General features: G+C 39.5%; 3 protein-coding genes and 1 long non-coding RNA gene across 5 annotated transcripts; all 4 read left to right on the top strand.

Annotated features, from left to right (window-relative positions):
- The first annotated feature begins 2,728 nt into the window (after nucleotides 1-2,728).
- On the top strand, nucleotides 2,729-10,519 carry ppp1r26 (protein phosphatase 1, regulatory subunit 26). The gene is made up of 5 exons (XM_079364058.1): nucleotides 2,729-3,017; nucleotides 5,204-8,504; nucleotides 9,872-9,986; nucleotides 10,124-10,206; nucleotides 10,300-10,519. Exons 2-5 carry the CDS (start codon nucleotides 5,275-5,277, stop codon nucleotides 10,346-10,348), a joined length of 3,477 nt encoding a protein of 1,158 aa, XP_079220184.1. The 5' UTR covers nucleotides 2,729-3,017; nucleotides 5,204-5,274; the 3' UTR covers nucleotides 10,349-10,519.
- Nucleotides 10,520-10,864: 345 nt separating this feature from the next.
- mrps2 (mitochondrial ribosomal protein S2) lies at nucleotides 10,865-12,928 on the top strand. Its single transcript, XM_079364059.1, has 4 exons — nucleotides 10,865-10,989; nucleotides 11,224-11,337; nucleotides 11,411-11,537; nucleotides 12,182-12,928. Exons 1-4 carry the CDS (start codon nucleotides 10,935-10,937, stop codon nucleotides 12,726-12,728), a joined length of 843 nt encoding a protein of 280 aa, XP_079220185.1. The 5' UTR covers nucleotides 10,865-10,934; the 3' UTR covers nucleotides 12,729-12,928.
- A 604-nt stretch (nucleotides 12,929-13,532) lies between these two features.
- Nucleotides 13,533-17,091, top strand: LOC306837161. 2 transcript variants are annotated; one of them, XR_013780878.1, is made up of 4 exons: nucleotides 13,533-13,790; nucleotides 15,183-15,268; nucleotides 16,002-16,067; nucleotides 16,760-17,091. It is a non-coding gene; the product is annotated as an uncharacterized lncRNA (long non-coding RNA). The 2 variants fall into 2 exon arrangements; XR_013780879.1 differs by lacking the exon at nucleotides 13,533-13,790 and having other exon boundaries at nucleotides 13,797-15,268.
- Nucleotides 17,092-17,468: 377 nt separating this feature from the next.
- dipk1b (divergent protein kinase domain 1B) lies at nucleotides 17,469-23,306 on the top strand. The gene is made up of 5 exons (XM_079365115.1): nucleotides 17,469-18,151; nucleotides 18,843-18,977; nucleotides 21,230-21,337; nucleotides 21,650-21,826; nucleotides 21,934-23,306. Exons 1-5 carry the CDS (start codon nucleotides 18,083-18,085, stop codon nucleotides 22,744-22,746), a joined length of 1,302 nt encoding a protein of 433 aa, XP_079221241.1. The 5' UTR covers nucleotides 17,469-18,082; the 3' UTR covers nucleotides 22,747-23,306.
- Nucleotides 23,307-23,351: the final 45 nt, after the last annotated feature.

Raw genomic sequence — 23,351 nt, 5'->3', positions numbered from 1 at the left:
AGAAAGTGACTTATTTTGGTGTCAATCATCACACGGTGTGACAATGTGAGTGGATCACTCGAGCTTGATTCATACTGACCCTGTCTGTTGTTGAAGCAGCTGGTGTCTTAAACAACAGAACACGAGCTACAGGCTACAAATCTACACACTGTAGATTCCTGCCACCTACACACTGTATGTTTGATCTGCAATGTTTGCCCAAGTGTAATACATCTGTATGATCTGTAACAGTGCCAGGGGAAATGTTTTGCCTGGTAAAGGGACTTTTTAATTGGGTGTCACCAAGGTGATACATGACTAAGCCTCAGCAAAGAGCATAACAGCAACTGTTAAAAACACACATGGAAAATGAATTTGGTGCTTTTTAACAAAAATTAAACTTTTAAGTTGTTGGGGTTTTTTTTATTGATAAAACAGAATCTCAGTTTTAGAATCTCAGACTGCACATTAGGCTCTTAGTGGATTGTTTTCCATTACAAACACATACCATCAACTGATTAATACGAAAAAAGTAGAATGTATGTGAAGTGGCCTAACGTGCAACACTAAATGTAAAATACAGACAAGAGGTAGATACTGATTTAAAATTGTACCATATTTTAATCTAAATATTTCCTGAATTCAATATGCTGACCAAAAAATTTAAGGCCAGGGAGAGCAGCATGCTTAATAGGCAGAAATGCAGATGTCCTTAAAAGAAACTCATTAAAGTACAGCCCTACCTTTCATTTCATTTAATATACAGGAAAGATTTAAAGTAACATTACAAAAGTGACAGTTAAGTTCAAGTTCAAGGTTGTTTATTGTCAAATATGCTCCATGTTAAACATACAGCACAGATGAAATTGCAATCCCCCCCAACCCCAGTGCAAACCTGCAGTGCAAAAGAAGAGCACTAAAAACTAGCAATAAAAAAACCCAAAACAATACTATAAAACAGATAACTTAACTTAACTAACTTAATCAAGCCTGACTCGGTTAAACTGTGTTAAGGTGAAGGTTTTTTTGGGCTGATTCCAAGGTCCGATGAGTACACTAACAAAGGACTTTTTAAATGTAAACCAGGTGACATATAAATACACGCCCTGATGATGAACATCCATTTTGAGTGTGCCTGAATAATATTTTGGCAGTTGTTTCAAAACCCTGTGTGGTTTAAGCCTATTTTGTTTAGGACTGTATTCTGTTTTTCTGATGTATTTGTTGAGGGTGAGGGCTAGCAGAGACTACAATGCAATGGCATCCAACGGTTCTTTTATCAACATGGGGACACATCAAACAGCACACCATTTGCCAAAAAAAAACTTTATTCATCAAAAGGCCTCAATCCCAATATTATACTGGAGAGTTGATTTAATGATATTGCTAGCTATGAGGCTATAGGTATTGATAAAATGTTGTCTTGTCTCCTTTTTTCTCTCCATGAGCATTAATGTTCCATAATTTTCACGCTGTTGCATCCCACAGTTTTGGTTGTTTTGATGGTGGTTGTTCTTGTCTCCTCCTGCCGCGATTATTGTGAGTTACACTTGTGTTATTATTGTAGTTGTCATTTGTCTGAATTAGAATTTGCTTTTATTCCAAGCGAGTGAACATATACAAGAGATTATGTTTTTTGTGTACGAATAGAAATGGAATATGAAAATGGGAAACAAAGTAAACAGCAGTACTATATACAACATTTGCAGATTAAATTAAATAACGTAAATATAAAAGCATCTGAATACATATATTTAATTGGAATATAAAATGAGCGGCCTGCTTTTCATATTCATGTGAAAAAGTTTAGCTCATGATATAAAAAGTACATAAAATAATCAATAATGCAGGTGTTCATGCATTTAACAGTCAGTATACCTCTATTTCTACCTGTGTGATCTATATTGTCACTTTGAGTCCATATAAATATATTATATTGGTGCTTGTCTGTCTGTCTGTCTGTCTGTCTGTCTGTCTGTCTGTCTGTCTGTCTGTCTGTCCTGCTAACTCGGTCCATCCAGTAGATGCCAGTCTACTAATGAGTCTGTTCCTTTCAACGTTCCTAAAAGGAATGACGTTTCTCATTGACATGGCCAAAAAAATATATATAAAATGTTAAAATCACTTATGTGATTTAGAGTTATAATGACACATTTTGAGATATAACCTTTGATAAAAATGTATTTTGGTCTCAAAAAAGTAGCTTTAAGTTGTTTTAAGCCTTGACAATAATAGGCTACCAATATACATTGCATTTAGATTAAATGTGTGATAATCCTTTCTGAGAAACAGAATCAAAAGCTGTATTTTCCTGTATTTTGAATTGCATTTTAATGTTTTCATCAAATTAAAACTACAACCATCAAAAGTGAATACTCTCTGCGAGTGAAAGTCATTTGACTGCAAACCATTGGAAGAGCTGCCTTATATGAAACCTAACACAGAGATGGGTTACAGAAAAACACTTGACGATAAAGCAGATATAAAATCACATTTTAACTAAATATCACATAAAGTGACAAAAGTTAATCAAAAAAAAACAATCAAACTTTGTTGCCAAATTGCCACATGGAAGATAACCTGATGGCCTACATAAAACAAGGTGTATATGCTTACTGTCTTATTTCTGTATTACCACTCAAAATGTATATTTTTACATTATGCACTTTTTTCTCATGAAAACACTAGTTTAATTTATTAATGAACTATAGGATACAACGATGACCACGACTTAAAATTTTAAATGTTCCCGTGTCAAATTAATACATTTTAAATGTAACATTGTGTTTTTTCCGGTTGCACAGCCGTTGCCATGTTTGAACGGGTCCTGGTTGGCTGAACTCTGGGCTTTAAGGAAGCTTGTCCGCCCGGCAGTCGGAGCGGAGGGGGACTCAGCAGAGCGAGCTTCAGGCGGAGTGAGTGAGCTGGTGACGGACACCGAAAATATCTCAACGACGGTCGACGGCTCTCCTAACATCTCTAATCAACGCTGCACTGAACTCTCTCTTACCGTAACTGGCATTTTGTGTCATACAGAGGTGAGTGAAACAGATGCAGCTACATTTTGTGGCTGTATCCGTGCAGAAATAGCCGATGCTAGGATGGTTCTATACAAAGGCTTTCTTTGCCGGAGAAAATGCCGGGGCTGCAGCAGCCGGGAGGCCCGCCTGTGTCTTTCAAGTCGCCGACCAGCAACGGTTATCCCTCCAACGTTTAACTCCATCTTCTATATTTTTGCCCCCAAAATTAAGCAATACTGTCTTATATAGCAGCGTTACAGTACGAGAATTACATTTAGCGGCGATATTCACAGAGTAACGTGGATTTTGACAACCGTGGCCGGTTCCAATAAACATGGTTGCTCTGCGGAGTCTCGTAACGCTGCACGCCGGGCATCAGTGCAGTCCGTGCCGCTAGAGGGTTACGGGGACAGCCGGGGTTGCTTGGTTGAAACCAGTGGAGCGTCCGGAAGGGAAAAAAAACACTCGACAACAGGTTCTGTTATGTAATGGTTAAAATGCTGAACACTGATCGCAGCATTTGCGATAAAACTTTCTTGGTACACATGCAATGACAAACAAAGTTGGCTGTCGATATCGTTGGGCTTTGAATTTAGCACAGTTGATTATTGGGGCTTCTCGGTAACATTTGCAGCGGGGCGTCTTTTCGGTGACCATCTCCGGCTTCCTGTAGCGTCAGTCGTGTGTTGCTGTCATTTTCAGCAGGTTCATTGGACGCAGTGGTTTAAGAGTTGGCGGTGTCTGTTATGTTTTCAGTTGTAGTCAGGTTGCCCATTCCCCCCCCCCTGCAGACTGTCCGAACAGGAGGATTTGAATAGATGGGTCAGTAGGCTCGCAAAGGCTCCAGTATAGCTCCTCCTCGGCTGAGGTAATGTCCGAAGAAAGCATGCTTCTTCAAAGTGGACACTCCACTGTCTATTGAACAACTCGACTCTAAACTTAAACAGCAGCCTCGATGTGGTCTACATCTACGGTGCCTGGCTGTCAGGGGCATGGAGTAACATTTAACATGTAGAGATTGGCTTTGTACTTTAATCAAGCCGCAGTCTTATAACTATGTGTTACTGATGAAAAAAACAGCGCCACTTTGTGTTTAAAAGGCAAAACTTGAAACATACCCACTAATATTTCTAAAACTAAGATTAACCAATGTGAAGGATAATAATACCATAAGACGTTTAGACAGTGAGGGAGATACAGTGCATGTTTGTTTTTTTTACAAGATAAATTAATAATAATCTTCACAAAGTAAGAGTTCACTTCAGACGCTGAAGTAAAAGTAATAATAATCCAATAACAACTTTTCACATCTGTGAGCTGATATTGACATGGGCGTAAGTGTTTTTGATGTATGTGCCTTTTTTATTAAATGTGTTAGTTTTTTTTTTATTTTTGACAAAAATCGCAATTCAGAAAATAATATTTGGGTTGATGTGGAAATTGTTTAACTGGTGGCCTTTACATGGACTCTAAAATGTACAATATTGTCGTCACTAATCCACACTAGAAAAGGTTGTCTGTGTAGACATTGTAGGGGTGGTTCCTTCTTGTTCCTGCATTCAAAAAATAACGAAATTATTTTTCCACAATTGATTGATTAATTGCTCATTTTGTTACAGCTATCAATGTTTGTTCTGTTAGACAGGGGGATAGCGCACAGTCAAAGATGTCCATCAAGGAGAGGTTCAAAAACATCCAATGAAGTAATGAGACAGTGTTCTGAGGACCAACTGGTTCAACATGTTATTAACCTGCTGCGATGTTACACCATTAACTGAATGTAATTGGTATAGAGATTAGGGCAGAGCTGCCAGCCTGGCATTGACAAGCTTGATACTCTTAAATTGAGGGACAGATCAGTCACCATGTCTTTTTCTTAACTGCTGTTCTTTATAAGGTTTCTTTAATATACAGTTCTACAAGTAATTAAAATGTATAAATGACCCAACTAACTAACATATAAAATTATATGCCCAATTTATCTAAAATATATACCTCATCCCCATTGTCAGAAAATGTATGCATTGTTCTCAAATTAATACTTTAGGGCTTGGGAACCTATTTGAGCTTTAAGCAGGTTCCACTTTAAATGATAGGCCTGAATCAGATCGAGGTGTCACAGAAATTTTACGTATAAAGGCTTTAGTTATCAAACTGGTTGGATCTGCCTGTCACTGATTCCCTGTTTTCCATTTTCTCCTCAGATTGAACAATGTGATGGTTATCGGAGGCAGCAGCACTCCAATGGTCCCGGACCTCAACTTACTTCACTAGAATGTACTTGATGAATGTACCTCCTGTCGCAGCGACGCAAACAGAATGGAGAACGTGTGGCCCACCTGGAGGCTATAGCCTTCCAATCTGCTTCAATGACTCTGACCCCGAGTTGTCCACCAGAGGCACACCTATCTCAGACAAGGTCCAGATGATCATAGAGAGCCTTAGGAGTACCCAGTCCTCACTTGAGATGGGCGATGAGATGGAGGGAAATGTGCTAGTAGGACAAGAAGGTCATCCCCAAGCCTGTAAGGTCGCAGTGGGTTCTTATGTGGGGGCTAAGTCCAAAACTCAAGGTCCCACTGAAAACCAACGAGCAGATACTTCCTCCCCAATGAATCATGAGAGCAATGATTCTGACAGTGATGACTCTGTGGATAGAGGAATCGAGGAGGCCATACTGGAATACCTAAAGGAAAAGGATGGTCACAAGCGCAAGGCGGAGCCCTGCTTTAATATGCTCCAATCATCCAAAATTCCCAGGAAAGACCCACCTGTTCATGAAGCCCCCAAACAGAACTCTGACAGCAACACATTTTTGATTGCTAATAATCAGTTTCCAAGAAGCGTCAAAGCTGAGGCTCCAACCACACCAGCTGGTATACCTATTAAGAAGTATATTAAACAGAAAGCCTCCTTAGAAGAAAATGCTGTGAAGGAATTTGATGCACCAACCAAAAGTTTAGTTTTGCCCAAAGAGCAGACACAAAGCCCCTGTAAAACCATCAGCCACATCAACAAAGTAAAGTGCCCAGTCAACTATTATTTGGAAGATGAATCAAATGACTCGAGCAGTGATGACGGCATTGAGGAAGCCATTCAAAGATACCAGATAGAGAAAAAGGAGCAGCAGAACAAAAGGGAAGCTTTCCTTCCCAACGAATTTAGCGAGGAGTCAGACTCGACCAGTGATGACGGGATAGAAGAAGCTATCCGCTGCTACCAGCTTGAGCAACTCAAGGAGAAAAGTGTTCTGAAACCCTTCTTGCGCAAGCCTAAATCGTTCATACATGCTGTTGGAGGTACGAGCACGGGTAACGTGAAGAAAAGCAAACTGTTAAAGAAGAAGACAAGAGCAGAGAAAGAAGCGAAAGCTGCCCAACCTCCTTCGTCTGTTTCTGTACCCAAGAATACACTTTCAGAGAATTTGAAAGCGAAAGGAAATGGATTGCTTTTTGTAAAAATGGAAAGTTCTAATGAGCCAGTTACTCCTACTTCTGCCCCGCCGAAGGCTAATACAACAGCTGAGCTAATGTGTGCTGAGGCAATACTGGACATTTCAAAAACTGTTATGCCCGGGCCCTTCCATCACAATGTCGGCCTCAGTAGCTATGCCCCTTCAGAATCGTCCCTGCAATCTTCCCTGGCTGATAACGGCCGAGAGGAAGAAAGTGACGGCAGCTCAATTGATAGCGAGGATGGGATTGAGCAAGAAATCCGGAAATTTCTCGAGCAGAAAGCTCAAATGCACCAACAGCCAGCTGACTCGGGTAAGACTCGAGAGGCTCCGAGTCTAAATCAACCAGAAGAAGCTAAAGCCAAGCCTGTTGCAACCCCGAAGAAACCTCACAGATTGTCTTTGACACAGAGGAGAAAACACAGAGACAAAACCTTGTCCAACGCCCCAACGATGGAAAACAAAGTGAAAGAAACATCTCCTCAACCTTCACCTGAACACAGAAAAGAATCAAGCCAGAGAAGTCAAACGCATGTCGCTGGACTGCGCGAGAAAGAGCAAAGTGGAGACAAAAGTAGCTCACTTGACAGTGACGAAGACCTGGACACTGCCATTAAAGACCTGCTCAAGACAAAAAAGAAGTCCAAGAAGAAAACGCGAGACTTAAAGCTGAAATCAAAGTTCCTGAAGGCTGAAGAACACGTGCTCGGAAATGCTTCACAACCCAAAAAGTTAAAACAAAATCCTACTTCCAAGCGCAGTGCTTTGAAAAAAATGCTACGGTGTAAAAATGACATGATAGACAAATCCGGGTTGAGTAAAAAGACAGTTTTGCAACACAAGCAAGCTGATAAAAGTAAAGAGCATGATGCGCACAAAGTTGAAACGGGGAATTTGAAAGCGACCGCGAGTCAAGACATCCTGCTGCTCCATACTGAGACTGCTCATCAGATCAAGGAAGATAGCAGCGCAGTAGACAGTGATGACAGCATTGAGCAAGAGATCAGAAGGTTTCTGGCTGAAAAGGCTAAAGTTTCCACTGCAGAGAAAGGCAAAGGTGAAGATGTATTGAAGGCAGGCACTGATGTTGCTTGTAACACTATTCATGTTAAATACATTAAACAGGAAAATCAGCTGGCTGAAATTCCAATAAATAGTCCCGGTCCTTTCTCTGGAAGGTCTCCCCTAAGTAGTCAGCCTGTTCCTGTATCACAGAGTTCTGAACCAGACAGCTCTTCTGTCGGAGTACAGTTACGAATGTCCGCAGTCCTGCCCTGTAGCCCCAGTCTATTGGAGCCAGCGGATGGGGCCGGAGGCGGGGCCGGGGTCGCCAGAACTGAGCCCAACTGGCCTAGCACTGGGAGAAATGACATCGACGAGGTGACGCCGTCCACCGAAAGAGCTCGACAAGTTATGAGCCCCAGCGCCGCTCATTCCCGCTCCGAGTCGATCAAGTGGCGTCAGAGCTTTGGACTGCCCACGGACGCCAAGACTCTCAGTCAGTTCCAGATCACCACTTCTAGACTCAACGACACCTCATCAGCCACTACACCAAATCAAAGCGGGGTCACCAACCCCAAATCCCAGACTCCAGTCACTGTTTGGTCCTCTGCGAAGACTGGCAGAGGACATTTTCCTAGTGCCTCAGAGACGACTGTAAATACAAACTGCAGATCCACTGTTTTAAATCTTTCATCTCTTGCCAGGCAGCATCCTAGGATGTCCTTTGCAAGGAGCCTTGCACCTGACCACAGGTCACCGTGTCCTCTCGAGGGAGAGATCAAGAGCATGGTGCACATATCGAAGGATAAAAGCGTGTTTGTTGAACTGGAATCTAATAGGACCAACCACGTCCAGGTTCGAAGCAGGGAGAGGAGCGAGGGAACGGAGAGAGTGGACTTGCTCAGTGAAATTAAAAGAGAAGAAGAGAGTGTGAAGATAGATGATAAAGAAGTAAAACTAGAAAGAAGAGAGGATGAATTTGTTGACGAGGCAGCTTGTGAGTCAGACAACAGGAGAAATCTAGAGAAGAAGCAGGGCTTTACCACATTGTAAGTATTTCCTGTCGGTCCAATTGTCCAACAGCGCCATACTCCAGTTTTATATCAGTTCATTACTTGAACGTGCCCTGCTTATCATTTTGGTGTAGGAGACTATCAAGCTCATTCATTTATCTTTTTAACGGAACGTTTAACACCATACGTCCACGCAGGCATTTGTAAGTGTTTGTACATTTATACAGCTTTATAACTAACAACACAATTAAAACTTGTTTTTTGCTCATTCACTTGTCAAACCTTTTAAAAGCAACGCTGATGTGTCGGTACAAAAGTCAGACTATCTGACCACTATTAAAATTCAGGATGCTTTATTGAAGAAAATAAGATTACACCTTAACATGTAATAAGACAAAAAAAACATGATCAATGACTAAAGATATATGGTCATATAAAATCATGAACATCTTGGTTTCTCTTTTTAATATACCAGAGGAGAACACAACTTAACAATATTAATCTTTGATGCTACTATATAAAAATACACAAATTATATCTGACATGTACTTTAAGAAGTCGGCGGCTGACTGTTTCTGATGATGTTTCCAGAAGCAGCTTTTCACAGGACCCACTTATCCTAGCTTTGAAAAATGAGGCACACAAAGAGAAAAGACAAGGGTTTATGGGATGATTAACACTCCCTAGCCTTACTCAGCCGTTTTTGTTCATCTGAAGTTAGAACAGCAGTGTGTACAGGAACAACTTCATATCTGTTCTTGACTAATGCAGACTATTATATTCCATCTTACTAAGAACTTTTGTTTTTCAGGCACAGTGCCGCCACTTCATTGTAAGGTAGAGATAGATGACAGGAATTTGAAGCTCTGAAACCACTCTAACAGCCTTGTATTCACTTCTCTAAATTTGGTTTTGTTTCAGATTCTTCAAAGGCCACATTATAACTCCTCTCCACCTTAAACGTAACATTTAGTGAATTCATTTTTGTTGTCATTTGTCAGCATTTTCTTAAATTTCATATGTGGGGGAAAAAAAGGCTATTTATTTTTGTTTATCAAAAAAAAAGAAAAAAGAAATGACTGAACATGCTGTGCATTGCCAGGCTTTGTAAATATTTTGTAAGAAATGTTCCTCGTTTTCTTTCACTCTTTCAGAAAAGAAAAAAAAACCTTTGCTGTGTCTTTTAAGTGCATCTGTGTAATAAAGACTGGAATCCTATCAGCACAGTGTCTCTGTCATACATGTATAATTGTTTTATCATGCTAACATCTGGGGTGTTTCATTTAAAGGGGTTCATCTCTATTTAGAGGTGAACTTCACTGGGTTAAGTATGGGCTTTGTCTTGAATTGTTGATGTTAAGATTAGAACTGGTCTGATGTGTGTCCTGTTCTGTCTTGCTCAGGTCTTTGTCCAGTGCCATTGACCCTGGCATTACATTCAGACCTTGTATAGCTCTTACCACAGAGGAGAGGAGCAGGATGTTCAACAGGAGGTACCACACTGACAAAAGCAAGAAGGTACTTTCATAAAAGAATTTGATAACATTTAAGTCTTTTTATCGAGTGAAGTCAGTTTGTGCTTGTCATTTTCAAGAAAAACTGCAAATTACTAGAAACAATAAAAGGGTGAACCACATAGTCACTGATGCTTTCAGGGGGTACCTCCTCATGATAGTGGTCCGGGGCAGAACAAGGTTCAGCGGGTCAAAAGAAAGCTTCAGTTCATTCAAGTCAACAGGTATGTCACTGGATCCGGGTCATCTGTCAGTGAATGATCACAGTGAAATACTAATAAACTTATTCAACTTAGAGGCTTTTCTATGTGTTGCAGGGAAAATGAAGCACCAGGTAATTCCAGGAAGCATGCACATGCTGTTTGATACACCAGTCCTGGTTGTTAGATGGTTTTGCTAGTTCTGTAGATGTTAATGTAACATGTTTTAGGGTCTGAAGTTTCAGGGTAATAGAAAAGTTGTCATTCTTCTAAACTGATGAGGAATGTTTAAGTGTGTTATTGTGTAATGAAGCCAATAATAAAAAAACAAACATTGTTTTTCACTTGTTTCTGCTATGAAGTACTCACAACCCCCCCCCCCCCCCCCGGGAGTACTTAAGTGTTAGAGCTTACTTGTGTTATGTTTTCGGTTAGTTGCAACTGATTTCCTACAATTTAGGTATTGCACAATCTCATAAGCTCTTAATTTAAAGTATCAAATAAAATAAATGTTATTAAGTACTGATGGTTGGTGGTCTTTTCGCTGAATAAAATGATTACGGTTATTAGTTTAAGTTTTTAAACGAAACTCTTGTTTTTGTAATGACTCTATTCTGTTTGTGACCCAGATTTTTTCAAGATTTAAAAGCGTTGTACTTAATTTAGCAGTAAGCTCAGCAGGTGGCGGTAACGCACACAACGCTAGTTGTTGATACGCGTCAGTGAACAAAGAAGAAGATGTTCCACCGCGCATGCGCAGTTTGCTGACCTTCCAAGCGAGCATGGCAGTCCGGGCACTGGCGAAAGGTATCCACTCATTTTACACTCTAATTTAAAGACAGCAACGTTATAAATTGAAATTACGAGTGTGTTTGATCAAACAGTAGTCTTGCTGGTTATTTGCTGCATTGCGTTTATTACTGAAAAACAAAATAGTCGTTTAGTCTACTGCTAAAATGTATTGCTAGCATAGAAGCTAGTCAGTACCAGCATTTTTCGTGAAGTTTAAGTCCACTGTTTTGATCAATTTCTTTATTTTAGGTCTTTGTGGGCTGCGGCCCTCACGGGTTGTTACAACCGGATACTGTGGTGGAAATCAGTATGTCACTGCAGCCTCAATAAAAACACATCAACCCCAAATAGAAGACCTGACAGGTAATCTAATGAAGTCAGCTTGAGTCCATCAGTTTGTGTTGTGTTTTTAACCAGTGTGATTTATTTATTTCAGATAAAGAGAAAATAATAAATCAGACTCTTGAGCAGCCGGACTACTTCCGTGTGTCAGAGCTCATCTCGTTGAAGGACCTGTTTGATGCCAGAGCGCATCTTGGACACAAAAAAGGCTGCAGACACAGGTTTGTATTGATACCCACTGTGCATCATTTTATTTTATATACTTTATTAACACAGGTTTTTATTGATACCCACTGTGCATCATTTTATTTTATATACTTTATTAACACAGGTTTTTATTGATACCCACTGTGCATCATTTTATTTTATATACTTTATTAACACAGGTTTTTATTGATACCCACTGTGCATCAACCCATCTGCCATATTTCTTGAAGAGATTTGCACTCAGTAGTGAAAGAGTTGGATGCAAGTATTTTCTTTGGTCTGAGTCTTATGAAAATAAAATCTAGTTTCAAATCATACACACCCACTTATCCAATGACAACTTATGATGCTCAAAAGCAAACGTTTAACCTTATTGTGAAGGTGGGTGACAGGAATTTTTGGCATTTTTACTTGGAAAAAGTCTGGAATAACTGCAATGAAAAGATACATTTTAATAAGGCAAATATTTCTCATAAACATACATTTTACCTTTTGGAAGGAGACTTAATGGCCACGCTGTCTCAATATTTCACAAATCAGTGAGTCTGTTTTGCAGCATACATTTCAGAATTGATAAATGTATTTTCTCCAATGTGAAGCGCTACAATCCCTGTCTTGACATTAAATTGAACCTCAATGGAATTGTTTTTCCTCATAGGCTCATGGAGCCTTACCTGTATGGTTGCCGTTTTGACCAAGATATCATTGATCTTGACCAGACGGTGGAACACCTTAAGCAAGCCCTGAACTTCACAGCCCATATAGCGTATCGTGGTGGTGTCATCCTGTTTGTCAGCCGCAGGCGTCAGTTTGGCCACCTGGTGGAGAGCACCGCTAAGGACTGTGGGGAGTATGCACACACTCGGTACTGGCAAGGTGGGCTTCTCACCAACGCCCCTGTCCAGTATGGCCCAGGAGTCCGCTTACCGGACCTCATCATCTTCCTCTCCACTCTGAACAATGTGTTCCAGCAGCACATGGGCATCAGAGACGCAGCAAAGATGAACATTCCCACAGTGGGTCTGGTGGACTCGAACTGCAACCCCAGCCTGGTGACTTACCCGGTGCCTGGGAATGATGACACTCCAGCTGCCATGGAGCTGTACTGTCGCCTATTCAAGATGACTATCAACCGCGCCAAAGACAAACGGAAGCAAATGGAGCTACTGCAAAGCCTGTCTGCACCCCCCACAACAAGCTCGTGACATTTTATCACAACGTAACAGACATTAAAAATGTGTTCAATCGTCAAGGCCGTGTGCTGTATCACTTCATACTTCTGCATTAGTGACTGAGTTAAACATGCCACAGTGCTGTCTTTGTAAATCTGAAGTCTTGTATATTCATTTATTTTTGGGGGAAGGGTGCTTGATAAATGAGAAATAATTAAACTGAAGAAGAGGAATCGTCTTTTACTGCACTGAGTTGTTCATTGTTACGATGATGTAGTCAGAAAACACGACGACACAGGTGGCAGCAAGTCACCCCTGCCCCCTTTACTCTTTACAAGAGGGAGTTTTCCTGATAGCCTTTTTTTTTTTTTTTTTTTTTTTTTAAGGAATTAGCTTTTTTTTTTTTCTTTTTTTTATTCTGTTTTGTTTTCCTTATATGTAAAATTTCCTGCGGGAATACATTCATTCAGAGTCTATTAAGGTGTCTAACCTCTGGACTACGACAAGAGGTTTTCAAAGATTAGGTAAACAAACTCACCAAAAATATAATATATTATAAATACCAGTGTTTATGATAGAATAGGGGCATTAAAATGTGCCAGAAGGCTTTTAATACCCAAAACCTAACATCATTTCTGGAACAAATATATTTAACCCAAACAGTTTGATTTAAGCTTTAAAGCAAAAACAGTTTGTATTCTAACAATTGTTTGTTTTTATATAAACGGATTTTTCTTTAATTGGTATTGGTGTCATAAAGTGAAGCTATTGCTTTATTTCACAAATGATATATTTTAGTGTTTGTAGGTGCACATGATTTCAAATGATAGTTTCCTGAAAGTAATTTCTCCTTTTTTTCCCCCTTAATACCGAATCATAAAATACTTATCTATGCGTCAGCAATTTTTAAAGGCAAACGAAAGGAGTTTAAAGCCCACAATTTTAAGCTTTAGTACAGTACATTTCCACTAGTAGCTGTTCGCGAATTTGATGACGTTTGGTCGCTCTCGGTTTCCGTAGACGCACAAAAAATAGTGTTCCTGGATTGACCTTCTCATCGACCACCGCCAGGGAAAACACAGCGACTGCAAAACGGTGAGTGTTTTACTACAGTATTTGACTGTACTGCTGCACTTTACCAAGCTGTATCTACACATGTAACTACCAAGACAGCATTTCCCCTTATGTTTATATTTGTGCGGTATTGACTGAGAAAATTAAACACATTCGTGTCAAATTTCAATCTGGCTGTGTTTAATATAACAAAAACTCATGGTGAAGTAACCACATTCGATGTTTATTTTCAGACAAGTACTCTTTGTCAAGTGTTTCTACAGGATTAATAGTTTCCTGCTTTTGTGAACCCTCCTCACACGTGGCACGCAACAGGTTATTTTTAAGTTTCAGGATATTTCAGTTCATGTTTTAATGATTGAAAACAAACGTTATTAATCCGATTACAAGGAACATTTTCCCACACTTGTTTCCTTCGTGTTTTAGTGTTATAGTAGTGTCAATGGGTGTGGTAGCTCGAGGAACATTTGGCATTCATGTCAGTCCTGCTGAAACTGTACATTGGATAAAGGAGAGCACATATTTGAGTTAATGTCTTAGTCCCCAGATTTAGTCATATTTAATGTAAATAGTAATTAGTAGAGATAAATATTTAGAAAAATCTAAAAAAGTTAAAAATACATTCCTAGCTTCATAGTGCACACATTATTGCTGCTGTCCTCTGCTGACAGCCTCCTGTCCTATAATAATAATAATAATAATAATAATGATAATAATAATAACACTATTAATGATGCAATACGAAGGGTTGTATAAGTGTTTAAAAGTGTTGCTAGAACGCACTAATTGTTTCACATGGCAATCATTTAGAGAATCAAATAATGAATAACTTGATCTATAATATTTAATCAAAAGTCCTACAATACACACTCCATATTTATGCAATCTGCCTGGAAAAGGAGAGACAGAAAAAACAATTATAAACAGGAACCAAAAAAAACAAGTTGAATCAAGTGTTCCCCTCTGCAATCAATTTGAGATGAAATGCATTGGTGGTAAATAAAATAATCAACAGAAGATTCTTGCTTGTGTATGGGAATGTGTGACATGCCCATGTTTTATTTTTCCCTAATAAGTCCTATTTAGGTTAAAAACCTCTTTCAAAGGGTATCCTGCAGAAATTACACTCACTACAGACAGACAGACAGACAGCAATTAAAAAGTTTTAAAAAAAACCTGTTAAAAGCCATATATATTATGTAACTACCATGTCAAATGCTGGTCTACTGTGACAAAATGAAATATTGGCCTAATTCATTTTTCATTCATAGATTTGTCTCTCAGCTCTGCTTCTTGGATTGTTAATGGACCCACAGATGATGATTGCTGTTATGTAAAACATATTGTAAATTACTGATTTAGTTTCAAGTAAAGCCTCCTTGTACTTGTAAATATGTTGCTCTTGTTTTGAAGGTACACAGAACGTAATCATGATGCAATGATTTTTCCCTCATGAGGACCTGGCGTCAGATATTAAGATGTCTGCATTCAAGAAAATGGTAACTGGTGGGTTTTTTTTTAATTGTACTCAGTATCCTGGATAAAATTGCCCCTTGAGACTCAACTCTGGCTGCAGTGTCAATGTTGTGCAATGAGCGGGCAGACAGTAACTGGCTCACGATGGCTCAAATTCCTCTGTGTGGTGGACTTTGGGTAAGGAACCGGGCCAGATACTTAGTTGATCACAAAGCTGTTATATTCCCTTTTCAACATTTTATGGGGGTGCTGCTGGGTTTTAGCATCAAGAGAGCATACAGTGTTTCCAACTCCTCTGTAGTTGCTATTAGCCGTCCCAAAAGCCACTAGACGTAGCTAAATGTAGCATCATCTAATTTGTAAGATATAGGTATAATGCAATACTATGCAATCATACTGGACGCTGTCAGGACAGAAATAACAGCAAAAAGAGAGAAAAGGTGTTTTTTTTTAAAAAGGAAACTGAATTTAAAAAAAACGTTTGCCTTTGAAATAGGCCATCAACTCTCAAAAGATAAAGTCACCAGATTTAGTCAGAAAGTCGCACAGTTGGCTACATTGAGAGCATTAGTGTTTGGTTTAAAGTCTTCTGCAATATTTATCTGGAGTTGTATTGTTACAGATATGTAGCCTTATATAACTTTTCCTAATGAGTTCCTCTTTGTAAGACTATAAAATGTGGTTCACAACGCTGTGATGACAAAACACAAGTCACTTTGAGATCTGTAAAAACATTTTTGTTTTATGTAACAATAGAGGTCAAGGATGAACGTCTGATGGACCAGATCGACCTGTGGAGAAGCAGCACAGTTGTTTGTGCAGGTAAGAGTTCATGCTAATTTGCCAACTGGAAAAAGATTGTTCTGTGTTTTCTTTGCTCTCGTCCCACTTTGTGTCTCAGGTTTGAGCCAGTGTGTCAAAAGGCAGCAGATCAGTAGCAGATCTGCAGCAGTTTAATTTCATTATTATTATTACTATACAGGAGAATATTAAAAGTAATTACAAAAGTTAAAGGGTTAAAGTAGACATGTCTCCATTCAAATTGGTATTGCATATAAAAACAAAGATGCAGACGGAACCCTGTCTTCATTCACAGTTTTATGAGTGAAAGTGAACCTGTAACCATCCCCCGTCACTCAATGGTGAAACTTGGCATTGTCCTTTGCTTCCCAGTCGGGGAGTGTGTGGGTGTGCGTCATATATACAATGTGCAGTGGGTGACGTTGCACCCACAGGTGTGATTAATTTGGTATAATGCTCCTGACCCGAGGTAGATAGGTCACAAGGTAACAGGTTTACTGAAATGAAATAAAACTGATCTCTGACTAAAGCTGTTTTTAAGCCAGTATACCGGGATCAATGCTTCCTGAGAGTGATGCACTTTGGGATTTGGAGTGATATAGTATATTAACGGATCAGATTTGATTTAAAAAAAAAAAAAAAAAACATCAAACTTTGGTTTAATTTTAAACTAAAAATACAATTAAAAGTTTGGATCTTTTTTGTCTTCACAGGTTGATCCTGCACTTGTCGCCAGAGACACTCAAAAAGATCAGAAGACCCGCATATCTCAAAGACATTGTGAAAAGGATTATTCCCTACAACTGTATACAACATTTTACATTTCTGTCTGGCCAAGGAATATTCTGTGTTTTTATGGCAACTCAGATTTTATAGTGTAACTCTTTGTACAACTACTTTAAATCCCTCCATTATTTTGTGGGTTTTTTTCCCTTTGATATTGTGTTTATATTCGCAAAGCACTTTGTAAAACAGAAGGGTAGAGGCTTCACTTGTTTGTTTTCTATTCCAATACATGTTCAAAAATAAATAATATTTTGTTTAATTTGTAGTTTTCATATTTCAATAATGTGCAGAACATATTCAGCTGTGCCTCCTGTATTACCTTACAGCTGAGATGTAATGTTAGACATCATTAAAATAAGATTATCCTTTATTTCTGTCTCGACAAAGCCTATCTGATCACATCAAATAAATGCGAACACAAAAAATATTATGTAACTTAAACATAAAGACGTTTAATTGGTTTGCTATCCACTAGAATCTAATTAACCAGTAATAAGGGATTCAAATATTTTGTCATTCCTATCATTTTGAATGGGGACAGCAGAGACAAAAAGCAACCACCTTCTTTAACAGTGAGTTTAATAAGTCTAATGAAGTGATGTGTGATTCTGTATTTCACAGGGTGTCTGTCTGTAACAGCATGTGTTTCCTGCAGGCAGGAAGAGAAGGACAGGAAGCTGAGCCGAGATTTATGTCGGCGGTGAAAAAAACCCCCATCATCTCACAGCTGAGATCTCGCATCTTTCCCTTTAAAGGAGCGCAGTGATGAGTCGCTGGGAAAAAAGGAGGTTGTGTAGGCTACTCGTCGGGCTTCTGTCGGTGTCGCAATTGTCTAGTTCTATTTGATTAGATCATGTAGAAACAGCGTTTGCGTTAATCGGCTTTCGCAGGTGGACGCCAAAGCGAAGGAGGACGTCCTGTCTTTTGTTTTTCTTTTCTTTTTTTTTTTTAAATTCGGGGCTGAAGATTTGAATATAGTCGTGCATATGGATCTGAAATTGCTCAGTTTCAAGGACGCGTGTTTTTTCCTCGCCGAAATATTTGTGTTGACATTTTGAATAACAAACCATAAATAAAGGCGCTTTGGCAGCAACCTGCTACTAGCTTTAGGAAACAGCACACGGCATGTTTCGATTAATAATTAGACTCTGGTTTGGGTTATTTTGTGACGCATGGCGCAGGCTTTCTGCAGGGATGTGATCTGACACATCTTTGGTTTCACGCTCCGCCACATCCTCACAAAGCCGCTCATGATGCCCAGGGCTTTGCGGAGACTGGTTCACATGGTGCTCTTCTGCCCTCTGTCCAAAGGTCTGCAGGTAGGTTATGATGTCAGTCTGTCTTTGTTTCCAACAGGATCCTCTTCACCGTGTGCATGAACGCACACTGCTCGAGCAGCAAATCTGCGCCACGGCGAGACTCTGTTAACACGCATTATGAGGGTCGTGAGAGATGCTGTCGAGTTCACCAATATATTTATAAAGTGTAAGATCGAATGATCTGCTGGTCGTTATGTTGTCGTCGTCCCTTACATTCAGTACATACAAGAGACCATGTAATCTCCAAATTTGTTGTTCATAGTTACCTGAGTTGGTGTTGATTTTTGATTAAAATTTCAACGAGTTATTTTTAAATATCTTATTATGACCAGTTTCTTTTGTCTCTAAGAAATAATGACAAACAGCTTTGTTAAACGTTTGCCACAGTTATCCAGTATAGTAATTTCAATAGTATAGTAATTAATTGAAAAAAAAAAAAAAAAATCTATGTTTGAATAGAAGACAAACTGTGCTTTTTGTACAGATTTAGTTCATTCTAACATACTGTATAGGCTATTGTAGTCGCCCATTTGAGATAAATATTGTTGGCTAATAATGTCTCCATATATAGAGCACATGCTCTTATGTTGTTGCGTTATGTTATGTTTATTGTTTTAATTATAAATCATCATTTTTTTTTCTTTTCCCTGTTCTCCTCCCTGTCTGTTTCGTTTCTTAAAACCCGACAAAGAGTCGACTTCCAGCCATCAAGGTGAAGTACCTTCTCCTGGCATGGCTGGGCATCCTCATTGCCAGCTGGGTCATCTACATGCAGTATGCCTCTTACTCTGAACTGTGCCGTGGGCATGTCTGCCATATGGTCATTGTAAGTATAGCCTCTAAATATTATGACAACTAGTTTCATAACTTTATGAGGGTGATGGGTTCATTCTACAGAATTAACATCTCTTACAGCACTTATTGATTAAATATTGTGTCACGGAGTTGGAGGGTTTATTTAAGAGAATATTATAGATATTAAGATCTGATTTCAGTTCACCCAGGACCTCTAACAAAAGCGTATTTAAATATGAAACCCACACAGGAAGAACAAATTTCACAAAGTCAATAATGGGGAAAAGCTATAATAGCCCGTCAATACGACATTGATTTGTTTTCAACCCAGAAAAAGAACATGGGGTGCAATTTGTCCTAAGACTGTGCGGCTGTGCACCATTCTTATATTTCTACACGATTGCACAATTTGACAGTATTTTTTGACCATAAGTGAGGTAGCTTTATGTGCAGAAACAGGATCACACAGGCTGGGAGATAATGGTCCAGCTTCTAGAGTCAATTTTTGAGACATCTAAATAATATTTCATATTTGAAAGCAAAGGTAACACGTCAAAGGGGCCAAGACATCTGTCTACTGTTAGGAGGATGAGGAGTGACAGAAGGGTTTGTGCAGTGTTTATTTGAATATAAAGACACTGTGACATCGGGATCTCTTTATAGTTGACCATTGCTTACTACGATATGATCAGAAGCATTTTATTGTCTCCTTTGTGAAATTGTGCACCGTTATCATAAAGGTGTCACAACAGTTAACATAATATCGGGGGTTTTTCTGATAAACACATCACCTCCATGTTAATTGTTCTGTGAACTCCAGTTTACACAATTGAAGTAAATGTGTTTCACATGTTAGCGCTTTAACTTTAAGCTAGCAGGAAACAACATTCAAAAAAGAACATGTTCCCTTACAGTTCAAGGAAATGTATATTATATATGAAGAAGAAGTGAGTCATTGTACAATTCTGGGTAAAATAAAACAATTCCTAACTGAAAAACATGTAATGCCCACATCTTCAGCAGGGTACCTGTATAAAAGGGGGAGACGTTGGCAAAAGGAATAAAATGTAAATCACTTTTTTACATAAATTAAATTGAAAGAACAGTTAGTGAAACTCAAACCCTTTGTGCTAGTTGTACTTTCTGCTCCAGCTCCTTCATAACAAGTTTAAACATCACCGATAAAAATACACACAAAAGCATATAATGACTGAGAGGATGGAGTGGGATAGTAACTGAACCGAACACTTGACAACCATCTCACCCTCTGAGGAAACAAACAAAGTTCATGTAAATGATCACGGAAGAAGAAAAACAGAGGAGGGTCTCTGAACTACAAAATTAGTACAATCTGGAGTTTGGAGATCACCACAGTCGCCTATTATAACCCCTCAAGCCTGATCTTGTTGCGTCGGGTTAGCTTCTTCCTTTATACATGGCCTTTGATTCTAGGAAAGGAAACCGCCATTAGCAAAACTGTTCCTGCTGTGCCCAGCTGTTTCGCCTGTTCCGAAAAACAGAACAAGGACTGACATTTAATGAGACATTGACTAACTCAATGGCATGCATAATGAAAGATCAATTGTGTGACCTCATTAAAACAAATAATCCAGTCTGCACAATGGTGTGAGTGGGGATTTGCAGTTCGTGCCTTGGTTTTCAGACAATGTCAGAAATGGAGGCGAGCATAATTACACAGGCCTGTTTGTTGTCAGCAGAATTAGTGCTGATGAGCTGAGATTGTTGTAAGGTACAAAAAACATTTTTGATTTGCATGACCGGTCCTAACTGGGTGGAGAGGTGCATTGTCGGGGGTATGTGTTATTAGAAATCTGGCAGGATTTGCTTGTTTGAGGTGAAGGATTATCAGGATTTCAGCATTTTCACAGCTGAACGGTGCAGAGTGCAAATGCTGTCATATTCATGCTTTTGTTGTGGCTTCATATGATAAATAAGCATGCACATCAGAGATGGGAAGTGTTTCTGTTTCAAGGTGCAAACTAGGAACGTCCTTTGTAAAAATGCACACTTTTCAAATGCACAAAGGCACTACACGCCCAGACATTTTCTGACACATTGTGTGGTGGGGTTGCGTCTGCCCACGCACAGCTTTTCAACCAGATGTTTTGGTTATGGTTTTTAGACCCCGAAGAGGTTGAAATAAACCCACTTTTTTCAGTGTTAGATGTAGATCATGTAATGAATTTGCAAGAGGATGAGACACTTGGTGGAGCACCTGTTTCTTGTGTTGAATGTGATGCAAATTTCTGTTTGTTTTTGCAGTGTGATCACTACAGAAGAGGCATCATATCAGGCTCGTCCTGCAAGGCTCTGTGTGATCAGAGGACTCTGACTCTACAGCGCTGTATGTCCACCTCCTCCACTTATCAGGTAAAAAACACACACACACACACACACACACACACACATGAACTAACTAAATACTTTCAAACCAGTTAGAAAATGTTAATGTATAAATGTAAGGATTTTTTTTTTTTAAACTAAAAACGGATTTTAAACACAGACTTTTTCGTAAATGTTAATAGAAACATGTTTTATTTTGAAATGTAACTCAACATGCTCTGGATTTTAAGGCAATAAAAGAAGTCCCTACTAGTAGCTTTGTTGTATCACTTAAAAAACAAGCATACATAGATACTGTATTCTTTATTTTCTTACTGTTCTCCCTTGTCGTACCTGTAGGTGTACAGTGGACTGTGGAAAGACAGACCTGTTGTAATAAAATGTGGTCTTGAGGATCCAGTGAAGATTGAGGGCGCTCCTGATTCTGTACTGAGGCAGGAGATGACTTTATTCGACAAACCCACTCGTGGAACCTCCATGGATGAATTCAAAGAGATGCTGCATAGTTTTCTGAAGGTCTATACTATGAGTATTTAACCATATAAGATATGATTCCTAATCAGTTTTTAGTCAGTTATATTGAGTCGTTACTTTTCTTAATTGTGTCACCTTTCTTTTCGCAGGCTAACCTTGGTGAGCAGCCGTCTTTGAGCGCCTTGGTGGACCGGGTCATCATCATGGCTGATGTCAACCAGGATGGCAAAGTGTCTCTAGCAGAGGCCAAGTCCATCTGGGCTCTTCTCCAGATAAATGAGTTCCTCCTGATGGTGGCGCTGCAGGAAAAGGAGCACACAGCCAAGCTGCTGGGCTTCTGTGGAGACTTGTATGTGACTGAGCGTGTGGGCCACAGCTCCCTCTACAGGCTGGAGATTCCTCATTACCTGCAGGCTGTGGTCCCCGAGGCCTTGAGCTCCAGCTTGAACCACTGGCTGGCACCGTCCTGGCCCCGCAGGGCGCGCATTACCATCGGCCTGCTGGAGTTTGTGGAAGAGGTCTTCCACGGCTCCTACGGGAGTTTTCTCATATGCGACGCCAGCCCTCGTCATGTGGGCTACAATGCAAAGTATGACTGCAAGATGGCCAACCTGCGCAGTGTTGCCTCTGAAGCAGTTGTTAGGGGATACTTGAGGGGGCGGCGATGTGAGACAAACGCAGACTGTACTTACGGCCAGGACTGTACAGCCACCTGTGACCGACTCGTGAAGCAGTGTAATACTGAGGTTGTGCAGCCCAACCTTGCAAAGGTGTGTGTGCTTTTGCAGGACTATCTGCTGTTTGGAGCACCCTCAGACCTCCGTGGAGATCTTGAGAAGCAGCTACGCACCTGTGTGACACTCAGCGGTCTGGCAAGCCAAATGGAGGTTCATCACTCACTAGTCCTTAACAACCTAAAGACATTACTGTGGAAGAAAATTTCAAACACTCAATACTCTTGAAAAACATGCTTCAAGAGGGGTGTCTATGAATATATTTTCGTGTTAAATTGACAGTGAATAACAGGAGACTGTGAAATACTTAAAATAGAATACGAAGCAGCAGATGATGCAGACTCTCTCGTAAAGCCTCGTACAAGGCCCATTATGCTCTTGTTTTTATGCATTATTTGAGAAGCACATTCATCTGTTTAGACATGCTATTCTCAGGGCATTGCCTATGACTTTATTTGTAAAATAAAATGTGAACTTAATGAAGTAGTTTTGAAAATACTTTCTTAGAATACTCTCTGATCTGTCCCTCATACAGACAGAATTTTTACATGGTTTGAACGTTTTTGTACGACTGTAAATAATACAGTAGTTAAATATTGTTGATCCATTAGTCACAATGCAGAGGAGAAATAAATATATATATAGGTAAAACTGACATGCCATTCCTAGTATTGCTCATGCATACAAATCAATCTTAACTGATTGGAGTTGTAAAGAACAATCAGACATGATTAAAAAATCAACAAACATGTAATCCATGAATAAATGTAAGTAATGATGCTAACTTGTGAATCTGTGTGGATGTATATTTAATAACAATTCAGCTTTTGATC

This window comes from Symphodus melops (genome assembly GCF_947650265.1).
Source record: "Symphodus melops genome assembly, chromosome: 16".
In the NCBI taxonomy this organism is placed as follows: domain Eukaryota; kingdom Metazoa; phylum Chordata; class Actinopteri; order Labriformes; family Labridae; genus Symphodus; species Symphodus melops.
The sequence above is the reverse complement of the archived record's forward strand: the minus strand, read 5'-3'. Positions and strand labels throughout refer to the sequence as shown.